The sequence below is a fragment of the Zea mays genome, chromosome 1 (assembly GCF_902167145.1).
Source record: "Zea mays cultivar B73 chromosome 1, Zm-B73-REFERENCE-NAM-5.0, whole genome shotgun sequence".
NCBI classification, from domain to species: Eukaryota; Viridiplantae; Streptophyta; class Magnoliopsida; order Poales; family Poaceae; genus Zea; species Zea mays.
Genome location: NC_050096.1, coordinates 23,397,538 through 23,417,683, shown reverse-complemented (window position 1 = coordinate 23,417,683; position 20,146 = coordinate 23,397,538). Strand labels below are relative to the sequence as shown.

The following is a 20,146-nucleotide window of genomic DNA, read 5'->3' as shown; positions in this document are numbered from 1 at the left end:
AGAAGTGTGATCTAAGATTGCATTAGCAGGAAAAGGAGGAAGCAGGATTAGCAACTTGATATTCCCCGTATACTCAATCATATCCTCTCACCGTTCTAATTGTTCTTGGAATAATAAAAAAAACTCATGCATGTTAGGTAATCAGATGCAAGGTTCTTTTGTTGTGAGTAAAAAGGACAGCCATCAAATGGCAACCTGCTAGAACACTGTGAGCTGCATTGTCTGTACATGCACGGCCAGATACCGTACATTCAGAAAACAACAGCGGGAGTTGCCTTTACATCTAGCCCAATCAAAGTGCACTCTGCAATACAAATATGATACATGTGAGAAAAGCACTCCACACCGCCAGAAAGCTGCACGATCTTATACAACGCATATACAGTATGAACCACTTGCTCAGTAGCATCCCAATGCACTGTCAAACTGTCCTGACAATCACAGATTAAAAAAAACAGCTCAGGTTCACTCTAGTAGACTTGCTACACCTCCCTGATATCTGAACCCTCCGAAGCTGCCGAGCCCAACCTTCTATCAGGCAATGCTGGCTCTGCCCTCGCACCGTTTTCACTTTTCACTGGCCTTGTGCTGGCTGCAAGCCTGAAATCTGAAGCAACATGACAGATGGTCGTTAACGATCCCGGCAACCTGCATGAAGGAGTAGATCGTTGTAGGGCCAACGCACTGGAACCCTCGGCGCATCAAGTCCTTGCTTATGGCTTCAGCTTTCGGCGTCTTTGTAGGCACCTGGCGAGCATAGCGGAAGCCGTTTGCGATGGGCCTGTGGTTCACAAAGCTCCAGCAGTAGTTGCTGAACGACCCCAATTCCTCAACCACCTACAGGTAAGCATCTCGAAAGTTTAACACGTGGAACACTGCATTTATAAAATACATGGTACTACACATAAGACGTTTGATCAAATCATGGTGAACTGCAAACCATGTATAGAAGAAGCCCATGTGTCACATTATTATTCAGATCCTCAAAGGGTACAGGATGTGGCCCATGTTCGGAACGAGGTATCTGCCTCTTTGGATTTCTCTTTGCTTATGGGCAGGAAATGGCTGTTTTAGGGCTAGTCTGGGAGTAGGGGAATTAGAGGGGACTGAGGTTGTTCGGCTGCGAAGGGATTGAATGAGATTAAATCTATTTCTATTTAAAATGGAATTAGAGTAGAGTAAGATTGGACTGGATTAAATTCATTTCTATTCAAAATTAAATAAAAGGTGATTTATATGAGAAATAAATGTTGGACTGCTAATACTTTGGCAAAAAGAGGCCTCCCACATTCGGAAGCATGCCCTCTTTGTGACCAAGAGTAAGAAACAATTCAACATCTCTTGACTACGTGTGTCATTGCTCGGTATTTTGTTACAACCTCCTATCTCCTTTCGTTCTTGGTCACCTCTCCTCTGGTGTAGAGGATATCGCTTTTGCTGACTGGTGGAGAAGAGTTTGCAACCGAGTGCATAAAGACAAGAAGAAAGGCTTTAATAGTGCTTGGTATTTATGGCTGCAACGTAACCGGGTGGTTTTTGAGGACGATTCTCCCTCCATCGGCAAGGTGCAAAGAAGTTTCTTAGATGAGTTGGCGTGCTAGGTGCTAGCTAGAGTCAAACATCTCGAAAACTTGCACGTAGTTGAAGCCCTCAGTTGCTGAACGACCCGAATTCCTCAACCACCTGCAGGTAAGCATCTCGAAAGTTTAACACGTGGAACACTGCATTTATAAAATACATGGTACTACACATAAGACGTTTGATCAAACCATGCTGAACTGCAAACCATGTATAGAAGAAGCCCATGTGTCACATCATTGTTCAGATCCTCAAAGGGTACAGGATGTGGCCCATGTTCGAAACGAGGTCTCCGTCTATTTGGATTTCTCTTTGCTTATGGACAGGAAATGGCTGTTTCACTGCTGTGCTAGTCAGGTGATCGCTAAGTTGCAAAGCAGATAAAAAGTAAGCTAAGTGTGATCTCACTAGTATTTTTTCATATTGCATTGGACAAATGCTCAAAATTTATAATGTTACCAAATTTCTGATACCGGTTTCCCCTTTGTCGTTAAATGTCAAATAGGGGAAAACATCAAAATATTAGCATTCAGCCTTATCACAAGAGCACTAAGAAGAATAGCATGCACATTGTATCCTCGTCCATCCGAGATAAATAAACTCAGAAAAAAATTCGATGCAGATGCAAATAACTGTAATAACACGGACTCCTGCACCTTCTGTATTTGCTTGGCATTTGTTACAACTGCGCGAATCTTTTGCTCTGACAGCGGCACGATTCCATTTGATCTCAACAGGTTTATCTTATTCTCTGAGAATTCAGATACCAATACTAAGTTGAAGCCACAAAAAATCTCCCTGGTACAAAGGCTGGATCCATCAGTGAACACTCTAACACACCTGTGCTTTGAACAGAGTTTCAGTTTGGGGCAGCATACCTGAGTTCCTCCCTCTTGCTCAGAATAGAAGGCCAGGTGAGTTCGCCTAAGGCTTGTGAAAGTGTGAGCAGCTCGAAAAGCATTCGGTCATCGTGAACGGGAACTCCCCATTCTCCATCGTGGAATGCGACGTAGTGGGGCTCTGAAGAAATGGAGGTACCATACCATACCACCAAAAAGCGTGGTATTAGTTGATAACAGTGAGCCTATAATTTCACAGAACTGAAAAAAAAATCAACAAAGGTAGTACTCCCACCGTTCCAAAGTATAATTCTTTCTAACCTTTTTTTTCGTCCACATTTGGATAAATGATAACGAATGTAAACATATATATCAACTACATTCGTAGATTTATTAATGATTGTATGGTTAGTCTAAAACAAATACTATTTTGGGGCGGAGGTAGTACAAAAGATGTGCATAATTACTATTTGTACAAAATGCATTTGTTTCCTAGGTTTTCGAAAAACAAATCTTAAAGTTGAGGTGTTTCTTGTTGCAGAATACCAATGTGTACAAAAAAGCAAAAGGGTATCTAGTTGAGTTAGTTAGGTAGTCTCAGTAGAGTCCTAGGTTTGACTCCTCGTTGGAGCGAATTTCAGTATGTTGTTAAAAAAAACCCCTCGTCTGAGATCCGGTCACGGTTGTTTCTCACACGGGCTATGGTGCCCAGGGGCGGACCCAGGCCCAAAATTTTTTTAGAAGAGCTCTGCCCTTTGGTCTCTGCCGGTCTGGCCTCTAGTCTCGCTGACTCATAGTTATATGTATATATATCCATTCGGCAAAGTGCAAGCTTCGCAAGCACAGGATAACACACATGCAAGCAAGAGCAGGCTACGACCACCTATATGTGTCCTGCAGATTTATATACTAGGCTAGTAGCAAGACCTCGAGCAGCATATGTTAGGGTCCTGCTAGTCTAGAGAGATGGATAGAGGGAGAGACTAGAGATCAAACCATCGAGCTAGGATAAGCAAAAAATTCCCAAGCCAGCAAATGATTCTAAACCGAAGAGGCAAAAAAATTACAAGCCACAGGGCTTAGAAACTACTACCTCCATTTCCTTTTATTTGACCCGGTAAACGTCAAATAAAAAAGACCGAAGAGAGTACGAAACAAGATATTCCATACAACCATCTAATACCATAATCACCAAATAAAAGATCAAAAAGTTGCGACCAAATAAACAAGATCACATGGCTAGAAATTAAGTTTGAGATTGAGCATTTGTGGAGAGCTTTCTCATCTACGAATATCATTAAAACTGAGTTGCGTAATAAGACAGGAGATGAATAGCTTAACCATCGTATGATTTCCTTCAAATCGTGTTCTTAATATGATTTCCTTCAAAGTTCTGGAGCAAGAAGCACTGATGTTGATGTTGAAATGATACATTTGGAAAGAGCTACATCATAACTTGTATGTCATCTTTAACATCTATGACAACATTGTTTCGTCGTACAAATTTTCTTTATATGCTACTATTAAAGTTTATGGTCGCTTCGGCCCGGGTCTTAGCCAATTTCTGAGTCCGCCACCGCCGTTGTGTATGGGTGGGACATGGATTCGGAGGTTTTGTCAACCTGCGTGATAAAGTCTTCTTAACATAATTAACATAATGCTCGAGGCTGTCATATCCCACGGGTCAGTTTTTTTATGTGTACAAAAAGAGTAGAGATGCATGTTCGGTAGCTTATGAAAACAAACCAACAAAGTTACAAAGAAGAAGTCTCAAGTGCAACTCTATAAATTTGCGATGCACTAGTGGAGCGACGAAGAGAATGCAGTTTTATTTCACTTATTTTAAGCGAAACAAAAAAAAGGAACCAGGAACTGCGATCAACTAACCCGAGTTTGCAGTGATCCAGGAACACCTCCTCTTCTCCGAGTCCGGGCCAATTGGCACCAGAGGAGGCGAGCTCATGCACCCAAGTGACGGGACGAGCCTTCCATTCCTGCCCCGCTTCTCTTGAGCATCCGATCGTCCCTTCGCCTTCGAGTTGGCCGGCGTCTTGGCTCTCTCACCGACCTTCGCCCTGGCACTGGCTATCTTGGCGGAAGCAGTGGGTAGGGCCATCCGGACGCGGCTTACCTCCGGCGAGGGGGACTCTGACCTGACGCCCGGCATTCCTGTTTGCAGTTGCAGAGTCAAGATCCTCGAGCCTCTCGGTGTTCTGTTCAGTTCGGGCAGGGAAGACCGGACGAGCTGAGCGGCTTATTAACGCTGTTTGAAACGGATGCGGGAAGACGGAGTCACCCCTGGCGCGACCGCGATGTTTGGAACAGGAGGCTAGGGCAGCCGTGTGACCGTGTCGGACTGGGCGTCGCCGTCGGCTGCCGGTGCAACGGCCTCAGCACCGAGGGTGGCGTCGCCACGACGCCTCGTACCGTTACGCACAAGCATTGCCATACGCCGCCCCAGGTCTCAACTATCAACACGTATAGTCAGTCTCCGTCGCGCGCGTCGTCCAATTTGCAGCCCAGGCTTCCGTTAGCTTGCTTGCGGCAGCCGGCAGAGGCGGAGAGCTCTCGTCGGGAAACATCGGGCGTGTTCGGCTGGCTACAAGCCGACACTGTTGCAGCTGTTTGGACTGCTGCAGCTGCAATCCATAGAGAGAAAAATACTGTAGAAGCCGCAGCCGCAGCCGGATTGCAGCCGCAGCAAGCCGCAGCGAACAAGCTGATCTTCCCCTGAACATTCGGCAGGTACTTGTAAGTCGTCCTTGGAGAACCACCTTTCCAGATTGTAACGTAACAATGCAAGGAACACGATAAGACGAATGGACACATAACGGAAGAATGTGGTATCACCAAAAGAATCGGCACTGGATACGGCCTGCATCCATTGTCTTCGAACCAGTTCTGCTCAGCCGCTCAGGGAAATGGAAACCTCTGTCCTAACTTTACAGGAACTTTCCGAATTGTTCTAGGGAAAGTAACCAGGATGCAGATGAGCCCAACGAATCTAGCTGTGTACAAATTCTTTCCATCTCTCTGACTGCCCGTTACAACTTGATTGAGATTCCCAGAAGCACACTGAACACTGCAATGCAGGGAACTGCGTAGTGCAAGAAATAATATGAGATGTCTGCCCCACAGGTCACCCTATAAATAGGATTCGCCAAACCTCCAGCTTTTGGCCAAAAAAAGGACTTGATACCAATCAAGTGCTGGGAAGCGAGAAGTCACACAGTAGGTCAGCACTCAGCAATAGCAGACGGCAAACTCGTCTGGAGATGGGGCGTTTTCATCACCTGAAGAAAGGCCTGTCCTGATGTTACAAGTCAATAAGAGTCGACAAGAGAAGCTACATACAACAATTTATACAGCAGTCATGAAGTGACTGGATAATAGGTGGGGGAAATAACTACTTACCGAAAAACACAAGGTACAATGCTATTGCAAAACCACTTGCCTTAGGTGGCACGTGGCAGTTGCATCAGAATCCACATACTTATATCCTGCTCTTGGCTATCGAACTATTTCTCCGAGAAGTACATGGTATCCTGGAAATGAAGCGGCTCATTTCCCCAAGAGGTCCATCTGGGAAACAACTCTCTGGCGAAAAGCTCGATGCATCTTGAAGGTTTAGGACCTGGAATATATTCTGAAAGTAATTCTTTTACAGGTTAAGGACCAAATAATTGAACATCTGCTATATCCAGCTAAAAAGGTCATATTGCATTTGTGTATTGCAAGGAAGGATACTCTCAAGGGGAGGTTTCCTTGAGTGAGCACCAGGGACACTCATGATTACTTGGCTTCTTTCTAACAACTTGAAATTTGACCCTTTCTTAGCATTTGCATTCTACATAAACAGATCCGGAGAACATAATCAATGAATTTAAGAATACAACTGCAGAACTAACGTCACAGTCAAAATTCTGGACAAATAAGCTTGTGGAATAAACTTACAACATTTATGTAGCCAAGGAGGAGGCACTCATAGGGCCTGTGATGGAACAAGTCTAAATCACCAATTAGAGAGCCATCAGGTTTCACCTATAATTGGCCCAAAAAAATCAGAACCAAAATGGAGAAAAATAATGATATTGCTATAAAGATAACAAATATAACAATGAAAAATACTATTGCAGCAGGTGCAAAATGAGCATCAGATGTAAACCTTAAGCCAATAAAACACGGTGGAATCTTCCACTCCCCAAGAAGGAAGCAGTTTTTTCTCAACAAATGCCCGCAGTTTCTCCCTATTTGTAATCCACAAAACAAGAAGCGCTCCGGTTGGATGGGCAAGTTGTTGCACTGGAAGATATAAGAAATTTTTGTTGGGAAGTGTAGGATACCTGTAGCATAAAGCCATAAACATTTAAATGAAAGATTTATTACTCTATAAGGTTCCTAACTAACCAACTATAAATGTTGAAAATTACAATTAAGAAGATCATGGGCGTGATGAACATGATCATTAGCAGGTGCAGAGCCACACTACTAGTAATGCTGTCACCTGACAGCAATGATTTGTGCAAATTCAATGTAAAATTACTATGACACAAGAGATAATGACAACACATGTCTATCACAGCTATATTAGTGACATCAATGGTTTCTAACTCTAGATCCACCCCTGGTCATTAGGCTCACCAAGTCCTCTAGGCACTCTAGCTTTTACTTGACACAGAAAAAAGTACCAAAATTACTGTTAAACACTTGTTGACTTCATATTCATATATAAAGCACATCCAAAAAACAGTAATCTTACACTTCTTTCTGCCGAACACATCCATTCTCCCATGGTGGGTCAACAACTATAAGATTATACCCTTGATTTGGACTACCTAGAGGAAAAAGAGTAACACCCAATTAATTAGGGAATCAAGTAAATCTGACAACACAATTATCACAAGCATAGAAATCCGTAAGCATATTTAGCCAGCATTGGTGCAACATTGTCACTTACAAGGAATGAGATCTCTAACTCGTTTGAAATCAGCCTTTATGTCAACGGGTGACCCAAAGCATGAAAAGTCATTTCGAAATTAAGGACAGATCATTCAGTTATCTGAAACTATAGAAAAAAGGTATTTATGTACCATCAAGAAGCAACTTCCTCTTGGTAAAATATAACGCCTATTACGGAATTCTCCTTCAGCTTCGTCAGTCCCTTCAACACTGATTAAGCTATTAAATAGAGGAAATGATGTCTTTTGGGCATGAAAGAAACCTAAGATGTTAGAATCAATGAACACTGCTTCAGTACTGCATCATGTACCTCCAAACATGGTAAAAAAGAATAAAGCATCTGTTTCATCACTTTACCTTCCTCATTGCCCAGAACATGGGGGTTCCGGAAGCAAATAGTGATCTCATAGAAAGGTGCTCGCCATGAGGTCCCAAGCTCAACGAAATTATTCTCAGAACCACTACCCGCATCAAGTGTGTGCTCATTGCCTTTGATTGTCTTGGAAATGTACTCCAGTAGATGTTTAGCCTTAACGAGTGATTCATGTGCGTTCAATAGTAAAGGCTTCGCTTCCTAGCAGAAGTTAACCACAACATCTTCAGGCACTAAACACTAATCACTACACTTGCAAAACAAATTCCAGAGTTCTTCTCCACAAACATTTTGTTTTCACTTGCCAGTAGTTACAATTCTAAATCCCCTGGCAAGCTGTAAAAGCGAAGCCATGATCCAAGTAATAACTCAGTTACACCAAAACAATCAATTTAAATCATACTATGTTACCATTTAGTCAATCTAGTACTTTACCACAGTAAAGCAGTGTAACGCATCACCTGGTGCCGGGCTTCAGCGATCCGTTCCATTGGATTGAGCTCCCTGGGCTTCGGCTTCTGATTACGCTTGCGTTTCCTCCTTTTCTCGGGCCGCTCGATCTCTGGCTCGCCTTCCTGATGCTGGGGGCCGAAGCTTCGGGAGTAGTACGCAGAAGGGACGATGCGGAAGCGCTGGTAGGACGCGTTGAGGAGGCGGACCGGGTCGAGGTAAGTGGCTCCGGCGCTGGTGCAGGTGCCATTGAGGCGGTAGACGCCTGTGGCCTCAAATGACCGCAGCTCGTCGCAGACTTCCATCTGCGGCGGCAGCGGCAAGGGTTTGGGAATTAGGAGAATCTGAAGTCTGAACCGCTGGGTCCCCTTCCTTCGAGCGTCGCCCGCCCCCACCGTCACCGCTGGGCCCAAAGAGAGTATTATGTAATTTCAAATATCCTTTTTGTTTTGGTACGATGAGTAATATTATTCATGTATAACTCTTTGCTAGCTGACTAAAACTCAAAACGCTTGAGGCCTACATTATTGACCATGATTATCTGTAATCTATGATGCAAGATCATTTGTGTCGGTGTTTCGAACCTCACTCCGACAAGTAAATTTTTGTGTGCGTGTTCTGGGCTCCGGACGGTGTGCATGGTGAGTGTAAGATTTATACTGCTTCGGACAGAACGTCTCTACATCCAGTCATCAGTGGCTTGCGCTACCGGCACCAGTGCTGATCAATACTCGTAGTAGGAGTTACAAGCGGACGAGAGAGGGAGGAGAGGCTCCTAAGTCTTGGCTTAGCGGCGGAGCTCCGGTCTCTGTGTCCTCGTGGTGTGTTCTCCTTTCTCCCGTCGGTCCTCGTAATCGATGCGCCGGCGCTTGTGGAGGGCAGGGGAGGCGGAGGAGGTGGAGGTGGAGGGGAGAAGCGAGGAGGAGTGGAGGACTGGGCGAGGAAGACGGCGTGGTCGAAGTCGGGATCGTAGACCCGGTCCCCGCAGGCGGCGCAGAAGAGCTCGGCGCGGTCGACGTCGACGGCGATCTCGTGGCCGGGCCCCGCGGAGGCGGAGGCGTGCGTGGCAGTGTGGGAGGGGCAGAAGACGGCGGCGCAGGAGAGGCAGACGTAGAGGCGGGAGGTGGGGGACGGGGACGCGATGGCGCAGGGTGAGCAGCTCAGGAGCTCGCGTGGGCCCCGTCGGATCTCGGGGCGGCCGAGCGGGCACACGCGCAGGCAGCGGCGGAGGAAGCGCAACGGGCGCGAGGATAGGCGGTGCGCGGCGAGGTGCGGGCAGGGCGGTGGTACGGACGGGGTGGACATCGGGGAGGGAGGGGACGGATCGGGGTGTGCTGTGGTGGGGACAGCGCCGGCGGGGGACGGGGTGGCCACACGGTTACACCATGCCCCCGCCCCGGTGCGCCCTTCCCCCGCCTTGCGCACGATACGCGGTGCCCCGGTCCCGTGCCCTCCCTCACACCGCCGAGACGACCGCCATCTCCGCCCCGCCCCCGTCATCTGTGCCCCTTTTCCCAGAAAAGTCCTGCCCCACCTCCGTTAACGCGGGCGACCGCCCCGCCATACTGCATGTCCTGTCCAAGGCCTCGCCGCCGCCCGAGGTGTCGCCGTTCAAGCCGCAGTTTATGTGGTCGCTCGAGGGGGAGCTCAATTTCGGCTCAGCGACATCAAGTGGACCACGACCGGCACCAGCCACACCGACGCCCGACGGCACGTCCACGCAGGCCACGCGCAACACCTCCTACGATAGCTTCCGGTCGCACAACACGGCCGACAGCAGCGACGGTTACTTCCTCGCCCTCTCATCCGGTCGTTGACCCAATCTCCACTGCTCCCTCCCTGCCTCTCTCGCTCTTTTCCTTCCCCATCTGTTCAACCATCCACACGCATCCGCCGTCGCACTTCGCAGCGCCAGCATCCGGTCAGTGGCTGTGTAGATCTGGGCCTCCAAGTGCGGATCCAATCCTACCTTCTCTGGATTTGTTGTCCTCTCTCTCAAGTGGGCTTCGTCTTGCCGCCGTTCTCCTCCCCGAGCTCTTCAGCGCCGTGGACAGGGAGGGCACGACCTGCAGCGTGTGGAAGAAGAGGAGGATGGGGCGGGTTCTTGGAAAATGACCAGAGTCGTTTCCAGGGCGGATTTCAACACGATTTTGCACCGTCTATCGCAGATCATCTCCAAGAAAAAGAACCGTGGCAATATATGTCTTTACGACTTCCATGGTGAGCTCCTCCTTCCTTTTCATTTTCCTAGGTGGGCCCAATATATTATGTAGATCGCCATTCCCATTCGTGTGTTCATTAGATGCTTGTTGGTCTTTTTCCAACTGATGGGTTATCAATTCACACCAACTGCGTTGTTGCGCCCAATTTTGAAGGTAAATGAGTAAAATTAGAGCTTTTGATTGCAATCCAATCCAAAAATGCTTGTTTGCTATATTTGGGTTTCCTGTATATGGTATTGTATTTTTTGCCCCATCTGCAGTGATTCAAACGAACACAATGTGATGCAAATGCGAGTAAATAGTTCTGATGTTAATTATTTTTATTTAAGGCATATAACGTTTTATATTTGTAGATACACGAGTTAAGTTATGAAATTCCTATGAACTCATTGTCAAGATTTTATAGGTTTTCCGGGATAAACATGGTTCCTTTCTGGATACGGATTGGACCATGAATATGTAAAGTAAGGTCATTACCAGATAGATCTTAGCAGGTAAACAGTAGGTAGACTATTACCTGATAGGTACCAAGATCAAGAACATGAATTTACAAGGTACAGATCTACGTAGTCAAGCCGCAAATCTTCGAGGGCCGAACAAAGATCCCCCTGCACATCTTCAGGTGCATGGTTACATGGCCTGAAAAAATCAAAGTTTCTGATCTTAGAGCAGAAACCAATGATCTGCATCATTGCTTCAGATAAGCTTGAGAAGAGAAGCCTTACCACAGCTTAGACGTGACAAACGGATCTTCACGCTTGACCACGCCATCTTCAAATAGTTTCTCTAAAGCCAGTCCAACCTATAAAAGAGAATAGACTTCAATCTAACAACTGATTATTTATGAACTTGCCCCATCTAGGAACAATTTTTCATCAAGTTTGGAAATTGGAGAATATGACTAACACTGTCATGCATTCTGCAGTGCAATTTTTGTTTATCAAGAAATAGGAGTTCTGATGTTATAGTAATTGGATTTGTATTATTTAATTGAATCTTAAATGTTCTTTAATGTTTTGTTTTATATTTGGATCAAGGGTTAAATAAGCTAAAGGATGTCCTCTTTTGTATTGAGATACACCACAAGTATTAGTGACGTATTGTAGATTCTTCAAAGTTTATAGAGCTTTTCTGACTTTACATGTCCTTTGTTTTGCATGTATTCATGAGGTAAGTGAATCTGAAATTGATATCTCATCAATTTTAAATATCTATCGTAAGGATGTCTATGCAGTGGAGATGCTAATTATTTGCATGTACTGACTGCAGGAACGAACATAGGTGTTCGGACAAAAACATATCAAAATGTTATCTCCCAAAACACTTTTCTGTGCAAAAGGAGGAGCTAAACATGTCTACACGGTTAGTTGGCAGACTTCTATTCATGTGTTTCATTTCGCTATTATGGTGACTTAGATCATACATAGTTATTTAGTGGATACATCTTGATACAATAAATTATCAAGTATTGTCTATTGTGTGCCACAATGCCATACATTCCTGTTGAGCCTCATGTCCTAATTACCATGCAGACCACAACTATATATGATCTGAATCTGAAATGAAATAGAAGTTACCTAACCTATTTACATATACTTTAACTAATGATAAGAACAGAATTGGATCTAAGTTCTATTATCTTGGTATCTTGTGACTGTTTTTTTACTTTAATCCTTCTATTTTGCTCTGTTCTGATATGTTCCTAGCCACTGTTCTTCTATTATCTTGATATCTTATGACGATGCTTTTAACTCAAATACTTTTATTTTGCCAAGATATAATGGTCTGTTCTTACTTCTACACAGGTCGAATGTTCCTAGATGGCAGACATGGTAAAGAAATTTGTGAAATCAAATGGATATTTTGATGGTAAATTCCTATCATTGTATTCATGTTTGTTCTCTTTCTACATATAATGCTTATTTGGCTATGATGTATCCTTACAATTATTTTTGTTTGTGCAATCATAACTATAATAAAAGGGAAAGTGGAACTACACAAACTGTTAGGAGCAACAAGTGAACCATAACTGAAGTACATAAATTGTTGGATAATATACCCAATAACGCCAGCACAATGATTGTCGGGGACCATAATTAGGGGTACCCCAAGACTCCTAATCTCAGCTGGTAACCCCCATCAGCACAAAGCTGCAAAGGCCTGATGGGCGTGATTCCGGTCAAGGCTTCGTCCACTCAAGGGACACGATCTCGCCTCGCCCGAGCCCAGCCTCGGGCAAAGACTGCCGACCCAGGAGGATTCACGTCTCGCTCGAGGGTCCCCTCAAGCAACGGACACACCTTTGACTCGCCCGAGGCCCAGCTCGGGCAGGCTTCGCGGAGAAGCAACCTTGGCCAGATCGCCACGCCAATCGACCGTATCGCAGGAGCATTCAATGCAAGGATCGCCTGACACCTTATCCTGACGCACGCTCCTCAGTCGACAAGGCCGCAGTGACCGCAGTCACTTCGCCGCTCCACTGACTGACCTGACAGGAAAACAGCGTCGCCTGCCCTGCTCCGACTGCTGTGCCACTCCCCAGAGTGAGGCCGACAACAGCTAAGTCCAGCCTCGGGCGCCATAGGAAGCTCCGCCTCGCCCGACCCTAGGGCTCGGCCCCCGTCTCGGCCTCGGAAGACGGACTCCGCCTCGCCCGACCCCAGGGCTCGGACACAACCTCGACTCTGGAAGACGGTCTCCGCCTCGCCCGACCCCCGGGCTCGGACTCAACCTCGACCTCAGAAGACGGTCTCCGCCTCGCCCGACCCCCGGGCTCGGACTCAACCTCGACCTCGGAAGACGGTCTCCGCCTCGCCCGACCCCAGGGCTCGGACTCAACCTCGACCTCGGAAGACGCTCTCCGCCTCGCCCGACCCTAGGGCTCAGACTCAACCTCGACCTCGGAAGACGGTCTTCGCCTCGCCCGACCCCAGGGCTCAGACTCAGCCTCGACTTCGGAAGACGGTCTCCGCCTCGCCCGACCCCAGGGGTCGGACTCAGCCTCAACCTTGGAGGAGTCACCGCCTCGCTCGACCTCGGGCTCGGACCGACCACGTCATAGGGGGGCCCATCATTACCCTACCCCTAGCTAGCTCAGGCTACGGGGAACAAGACCGGTGTCCCATCTGGCTCGCCCCGGTAAAACAGGTAATGATGGCACCCCGCGTGCTCCATGACGACGACGGTTCTAAGCCCCTTACGGAAGTAAGGAGACGTCAGCAAGGATCCGACAGCCCCGACAGCTGTACTTCCACAGGGCTCAAGCGCTCCTCCGACGGCCACGACATCACATGAACAGGGCAGCAACACCTCTCCGACAGCCACGACGGCATGTACATAGGGCTCTGGCTCCCCTTTGCTAGACACGTTAGCACATTGCTACACCCCCCATTGTACACCTGGGCCCTCTCCTTACATCTATAAAAGGAAGGTCCAGGGCTCTCGTACGAGAGGGTGGCCGCGCGGGAGGACGGGCTGACGCACAGGCTCACGCTCTCTCTTTCTCCCATGCGAACGCTTGTAACCCCCTACTGCAAGCGCATCCGTCCTAGGCGCAGGACAACACGAGTCCGCGGTTTCCCCTTACTGTTTTCCCTCTTGTGCTCCGTCTCGTGCCGACCCATCTGGGCTGGGACACGCAGCGACAATTTACTCGTCGGTCCAGGGACCCCCCGGGGTCGAAACGCCGACAGTTGGCGCGCCAGGTAGGGGACTGCTGCATGTTGACGAACAGCTTCCCGTCAAGCTCCAGATGTGTAGTCTCCAGCAACCTCTCCAACCCGGGACGATGCTCCGTTTCGGGAGTCTCGAGTTCATGTCCCTCGACGGCAGCTACAACATGATACTCCTTCCTCCGCCGCGCGACAACGACAATGGCGGCTGTCAGCCCGCCCGCCGGCGGCGGAATTGATGACGTCTTCCCCACGTGGGGGAAGAGCAACATCCGGGTCTGTCTCGTCACCTTCCCCGCCGACGGAGGAGGAGGCGGGGCAACCATGGCCAAGCAGGAGGCGACACCTCGTCGGCTGTCGAGCGAGTCGACGGCGCCGGTGCCCCAGCGGGGGACACGTCGGGCGTTGACCTCGCGTCTGAGACGAAGACGAGCGTCGTTTCCCCATAACACGCCAACCCCAAGTAGACGGACGACGCCAACACAATCGCAAAGGACTTGCTAGGCATTAGCCACGTACCTGAGATAACGGTGCAGTCCGTCCCCGACGCGACTTCGTCACCATCCGTCAATCAAGAGGTATCGTCCGTTTTTCATCCTGTGCCTTTTAGATTCAGCTCCGACCCACCAAGCGACCCCGCTTCGGTGGATGCTTTCATAAAGGCATATCCAAATCTTCCGGGGTATCATATGCGGTCAACCTGGGACCGACTAACGACCGTCTCGACCTACGGGACCCCGGGTTCCGAGGAACATGACGAGCCCGACTATGGTTGGGATTTCTCCGGGCTCGGTAACCCCAGTGCCATGCGGGACTTCATGACTGCATGTGACTACTGCCTCTCCGATTGCTCCGATAGTAGCCACAGCCTCGGCGACGAGGATTGTGGCCCAAGTCGCGAATGTTTCCACGTTGATCTAGGGGGTCTCGACGAAGGCAACCATCTTGGTATGCCGGAGGACGGCGATCCCCCTAGGCCTGCGCCTCGCGTTGACATCCTTCAGGAGCTAGCTGTGGTCCTAGTCCCTGCGGGGGGTCGGGACGCACAACTCGAGCAAATCCGCGAGATGCAGACCAGGCTCGACGAGGAAGCAGGACAACTTGTGCAGCTTTAGCAAAATATCGGACAGGAGTGGGCAGGCCGAGCACCGGCCGGAGAAGCGCGTCATCTGGCCCAGGACGTCCAGCACCGCATCACCGACGATGCGAGGGCAAGGCTGCCTCCAGCTTCCAGTGGGGTCGGCCAGAACCTGGCTGCAGCAGCAATACTACTCCGAGCGATGCCGGAACCATCCACCACCGAGGGGCGGCGTATCCAGGGAGAGCTCAAAAATCTCCTGGAGGATGCTGCGGTCCGACGGGCCGAGAGCTCTGCCTCCCGAAGGCAGGGGTACCCCCCGGAGCATCGCGCCGCGACTTCCCGATTCATGCGGGAAGCCTCGGTCCACACCGGACGCACGCGGGACACAGCGCCTGCGGCCCCGGGACGCCTCGGCAACGAGCACCGCCGCCACGACCGTCGAGCCCACCTCGACGATAAGGTGCGCCGAGGCTACCACCCCAGGCATGGGGGATGCTACGACAGCGGGGAGGATCGGAGCCCCTCGCCCGAACCACCTGGTCCGCAAGCTTTCAGCCAAGCCATACGACGGGCGCCGTTCCTGACCCGGTTCCGAACCCCGACTACCATCACCAAGTACTCAGGGGAGACAAGGCCGGAACTATGGCTCGCGGACTACCAGCTGGCCTGCCAGCTGGGTGGAATGGACGATGACAGCCTCATCATCCGCAACCTTCCCCTGTTCCTCTTCGACGCCGCCCGAGCCTGACTGGAGCATCTGCCTCCTGCGTAGATCTCCAACTTGGACGACCTGGTCAAAGCCTTCGCCGGCAACTTCCAGGGCACATACGTGCGCCCTGGGAACTCTTGGGATCTCCGAAGCTGCCGCAAGCAGCCGGGAGAATCCCTCCGGGACTACATCCAACGATTTTCGAAGCAGCGCACCGAGCTGCCCAACATCACCGACTCGGATGTCATCAGCGCGTTCCTTGCCGGCACCACTTGCCGCGACCTGGTGAGCAAGTTGGGTCGTAAGACTCCCACCAGGGCGAGCGAGCTGATGGACATCGCCACCAAGTTCGCCTCTGGTCAGGAGGCGGTCGAGACCATCTTCCGGAAGGACAAGCAGCCTCAGGGGCGCCAGCCGGAAGATGTCCCCGAGGCGTCCGCTCAGCGCGGCACCAAGAAGAAGGGCAAGAAGAAGTCGCAAGCGAAACGCGACGCCGCCGACGCAGACCTTGTCACCGCCGCCTGAGAGCACCTAGAGGGGGGGTGAATAGGTGATCTTGTAAAAGATTGAAACTTAATCCACAAAACTTGATTAAGAGTTAGCACAATAAAGCCAAGTGGCTAGAGAGGAGTTCTTGCACAACACGATAACCACAAGAGTATCAACACAGAGATGGCACAGTGGTTTATCCCGTGGTTCGGCCAAGTCCAACACTTGCCTACTCCACGTTGTGGCGTCCCAACGGACGAGGGTTGCACTCAACCCCTTTCAAGCGGTCCAAAGACTCACTTGAATACCACGGTGTTTTGCTTTCACTTTACTATATCCCGCTTGCGAGGAATCTCCACAATTTGGAGCCTCTCGCCCTTACAAAGATGTTCACAAAGAAGCACGGAAGTAAGGATGGGATGAGCAACGCACACAAGACACAAAATCAGAGCACAAACACGCGCACAAGTCACAACTCGAGCTCACAACACAACCCAAAGAGTTCTCTACTCAAATGGAGCTCTAGTTGCTATCACAAAGAATCGAATGCGCGGAATTGGAGTCTTGGTGCTTAGGAATGCTTAGAGAATACTTGGTGTTCTTCTCCATGCGCCTAGGGGTCCATTTTATAGCCCCAAGGCAGCTAGGAGCCGTTGAGAGCATTCCAGGAAGGCAGTTCTTGCCTTCTGTCGCCTGGCGCACCGGACAGTCCGGTGCACCACCGGACACTGTCTGGTGTGGATTTCTTTCCTTCTTTGGCGAAGCCGACCGTTGGAGTTTCAGAGTCGTTGGCGCACCGGACACTGTCCGGTGCCCCCTTTTGACCGTTGGCTCTGCCACGCGTCGCACGCGGATTACACGGCCGACCGTTGGCCGGGTCGACTGTTGGCTCACCGGACAGTCCGGTGCACCACCGGACAGTCCGGTGAATTATAGCCGTACACCGTCGTCGAAGTCCCGAGAGCAGCCAGTTGACAGACGCCAGCCTGGCGCACCGAACAGTCCGGTGCACCCAGACCGAGCAGTCTGTTGGTTGTACACAGCCAACTTCTCCATAATTGTTTCTCCTGTTTCTAGCACTTAGACACAATACATTAGTCTTCAAAACAATGTACTAAGTCTAGAAACATACCTTTAATCTTAATTTGCACTCTTGAGTCCTTGGCACAATTTAACACTTAGGCACTTGTGTTGGACACTTAATCACCAAAATACTTAGAAATGGCCCAAGGGCACATTTCCCTTTCAATCTCCCCCTTTTTGGTGATTTATGCCAACACAACATAAAGCAACTAAAAGAAGTGCAATATCAACGCAAATGAAAACACAATTTTGTTTTGATTCAAATTTGGCATATTTGGATCAATCTTTGCCACCACTTGGTTTTATTTTTGAAAATCAAACTCAATTCCCTATCTCTAAGTCAAACACACTTGTTGAGACATAAAGAGAGTTGTTCAAAGAGAAATTGATCAGAGATTTCAAAAACTCCCCCTATTTCCCATAATCAAATATTCTCCCCACAAGAGATCAACTTTTGACAAAAAGAGACATTTAGAAGTTTGACAAATCAAGAAATCCTAACTCTACTATTTTCAAAATTCTCAAGTGGTAGTTGATCCATTTGTTGCTTTGGCCCTTAATTTCTCCCCCTTTGGCATCAAGCACCAAAACAGGATCATTTTTGGCCCTTAAACCCCATTGCCTCACCAAAATCTTTAATTAAGAGTAAAAAGGCAATAAGAGCATGGAGATGAACTTGGAATAAGTTACCCTCTCATCGGAGTGCAGTGGAAGTCTTGCATGGTCCAAGTTCACCTTTTCCCTTTCAATTCACCTTTGAGACTAAATCAAGCAAACTCAAGCATATGGTTAGTCTCAAAGGGTCAAGTTGTAACACAACTCCCCCTAAATATGTGCATCACTTGCAAATTGACTTATGAGGTCCGGGGAGTGCTTGTACAACTTGAGCACCATACATAAACAAAATGCATAAGGCATAAAACACATGTATGCTCTAAATCAATCCAAGTTCCGCGAATCTAAGACATTTAGCTCATTACGCAGCCTGCAAAAGGTCGACTCATCTAGAGGCTTGGTAAAGATATCGGCTAGCTGGTTCTCGGTGCTAACATAAAACACTTCGATATCTCCCTTTTGCTGGTGGTCTCTCAAAAAGTGATGTCGGATGTCAATGTGCTTTGTGCGGCTGTGCTCAACGGGGTTGTCCGCCATGCGGATAGCACTCTCATTATCACATAGGAGTGGGACTTTGCTTAGATTGTAGCCAAAGTCCCGAAGGGTTTGCCTCATCCAAAGTAGTTGCGCGCAACACTGTCCTATGGCAACATACTCGGCCTCAGCGGTGGATAGGGCAACAGAAGTTTGTTTCTTAGAAATCCACGACACCAGGGACCTTCCTAAGAATTGGCACGTCCCTGATGTACTCTTCCTATCGACCTTACATCCAGCATAATCGGAGTCTGAGTATCCAATTAAGTCAAAGGTAGACCCCTTTGGATACCAGTGTAGGATTACGGGGAGGCTACGCTAGCGCAAAACAAAAATTTTCATCCCCATAATACCAAGAACTACTGCGGTTATAGGTCATGGAATTACCACTAGACGCGCAGAGCAGCGGAAGACGTCTCGATGTAGACGAACGCGTCGAGCAGTGCCGTGCAGTCGCCGGCGTCCTTCACGTCCTCGCACGGTCCGTCCAAGTGCTCCAGATGCAGCACCTCCGAGGTATCCACACGTACAGGGAGGAAGCGCCGCGTACCGAACTGCTAGGTTCGCGACGGCGGCTTGGCGAGGGCGAGAGGTGGGCGGCGGCTGTTAGTTCGCTGGTGGCGAATTAGGTTATGCTTAACCGCGCCCCCGCCCCTCAATATATAGGCGTTATGGTGGGCTTCTGACGCCGAGGCCCATCATTAACCCTAAAGCCCAGTCTAATTTCGGACCTAATCCGAATTAGGCTTCCTTCCCCTTAAGTGTGTGACCCTATAGGTTCACGTACAAATAGACATAGCCCGAGTACTCTTACTTGGCCCAATAATTGACAGCGGCCTCTAGCAAGACATGTCAACTCCTATGTGTACGTAAAGATCATATCAGACGAACCATTGCGACATTAAGTACATGCTGTTCCCTTTGTCTCACGATATTTGGTCTGGCTCTAAGCTGACCTCTCTTTCTCGATACTGTGAATTGGAATCCTTTCAATGGTTAACTCTTAACCCTAGCACGGCCATGCATTTCTTGATCCAATCACTCGAGGGGCCCAGAGATATCTCTCTCACAAAGAGAGGGACAAATTCCATCTTGACTGACCATGCCTCATAGCATGCTTCCTGACAAACCCAAAACTACCTTTATAACTACCCAGTTACGGGATAGCGTTTGATAGTCCCTAAGTAAGTCAATTCACATCTTGAGAACATGCGACAATCTCAGGTCTAAGGATACAGTATTCATGTTGCAAGAAGAGAACTATATTACAATATCTCACGTTGGGTCGGTCCAGCCTCATGTCATACATGCGCCCACATTATTAATTTAACATCTCCATGTTCATGACTTGTGAAATGTAGTCATCAACTAATACATGTGCTAGTCATCGACTCTGACTAGGGACATCATTTAGAATAACCATATAAGTAAAGAATCTCACAAACAATTCACATAATTGCTAATCAATACAAGGTGCCTTCCATGGATATTCAATTAAGCAATATATATATCATGGATACAAAGAAATATGCTCATCTCTATG

The 20,146-nt window shown here is 48.6% G+C and overlaps 2 protein-coding genes and 1 long non-coding RNA gene across 9 annotated transcripts; 1 reads left to right on the top strand and 2 right to left on the bottom strand.

Moving 5' to 3' along the window:
• Positions 1-339: 339 nt before the first annotated feature.
• On the bottom strand, positions 340-5,070 carry LOC103632298 (uncharacterized). 5 transcript variants are annotated; one of them, XM_020545497.3, is made up of 6 exons: positions 4,305-5,070; positions 2,457-2,598; positions 2,235-2,376; positions 686-837; positions 529-607; positions 340-431 (listed from the first exon to the last, which is right to left on the bottom strand). In XM_020545497.3, exons 1-5 carry the CDS (start codon positions 4,582-4,584, stop codon positions 568-570), a joined length of 756 nt encoding a protein of 251 aa, XP_020401086.1. In that variant the 5' UTR covers positions 4,585-5,070; the 3' UTR covers positions 340-431; positions 529-567. The 5 variants fall into 5 exon arrangements, with proteins under 5 accessions (XP_020401086.1, XP_008652349.1, XP_035818900.1 ...); XM_008654127.4 differs by having other exon boundaries at positions 529-837; XM_035963007.1 differs by having other exon boundaries at positions 340-607.
• A 169-nt stretch (positions 5,071-5,239) lies between these two features.
• On the bottom strand, positions 5,240-8,650 carry LOC100275615 (uncharacterized). 3 transcript variants are annotated; one of them, XM_008671503.4, is made up of 10 exons: positions 8,211-8,650; positions 7,734-7,950; positions 7,508-7,638; positions 7,375-7,408; positions 7,177-7,252; positions 6,583-6,760; positions 6,372-6,458; positions 6,165-6,264; positions 5,832-6,075; positions 5,240-5,727 (listed from the first exon to the last, which is right to left on the bottom strand). In XM_008671503.4, the coding sequence occupies exons 1-9, from the start codon at positions 8,502-8,504 to the stop codon at positions 5,936-5,938; spliced, it is 1,257 nt and encodes a 418-aa protein (XP_008669725.1). In that variant the 5' UTR covers positions 8,505-8,650; the 3' UTR covers positions 5,240-5,727; positions 5,832-5,935. The 3 variants fall into 3 exon arrangements, with proteins under 3 accessions (XP_008669725.1, XP_008669721.1, NP_001347602.1); XM_008671499.4 differs by having other exon boundaries at positions 5,240-5,710; NM_001360673.1 differs by having other exon boundaries at positions 5,263-5,722; positions 8,211-8,524.
• Positions 8,651-9,990: 1,340 nt separating this feature from the next.
• Positions 9,991-12,292, top strand: LOC111590583 (uncharacterized). The gene is made up of 3 exons (XR_002749719.2): positions 9,991-10,419; positions 11,691-11,783; positions 12,227-12,292. It is a non-coding gene; the product is annotated as an uncharacterized lncRNA (long non-coding RNA).
• Positions 12,293-20,146: the final 7,854 nt, after the last annotated feature.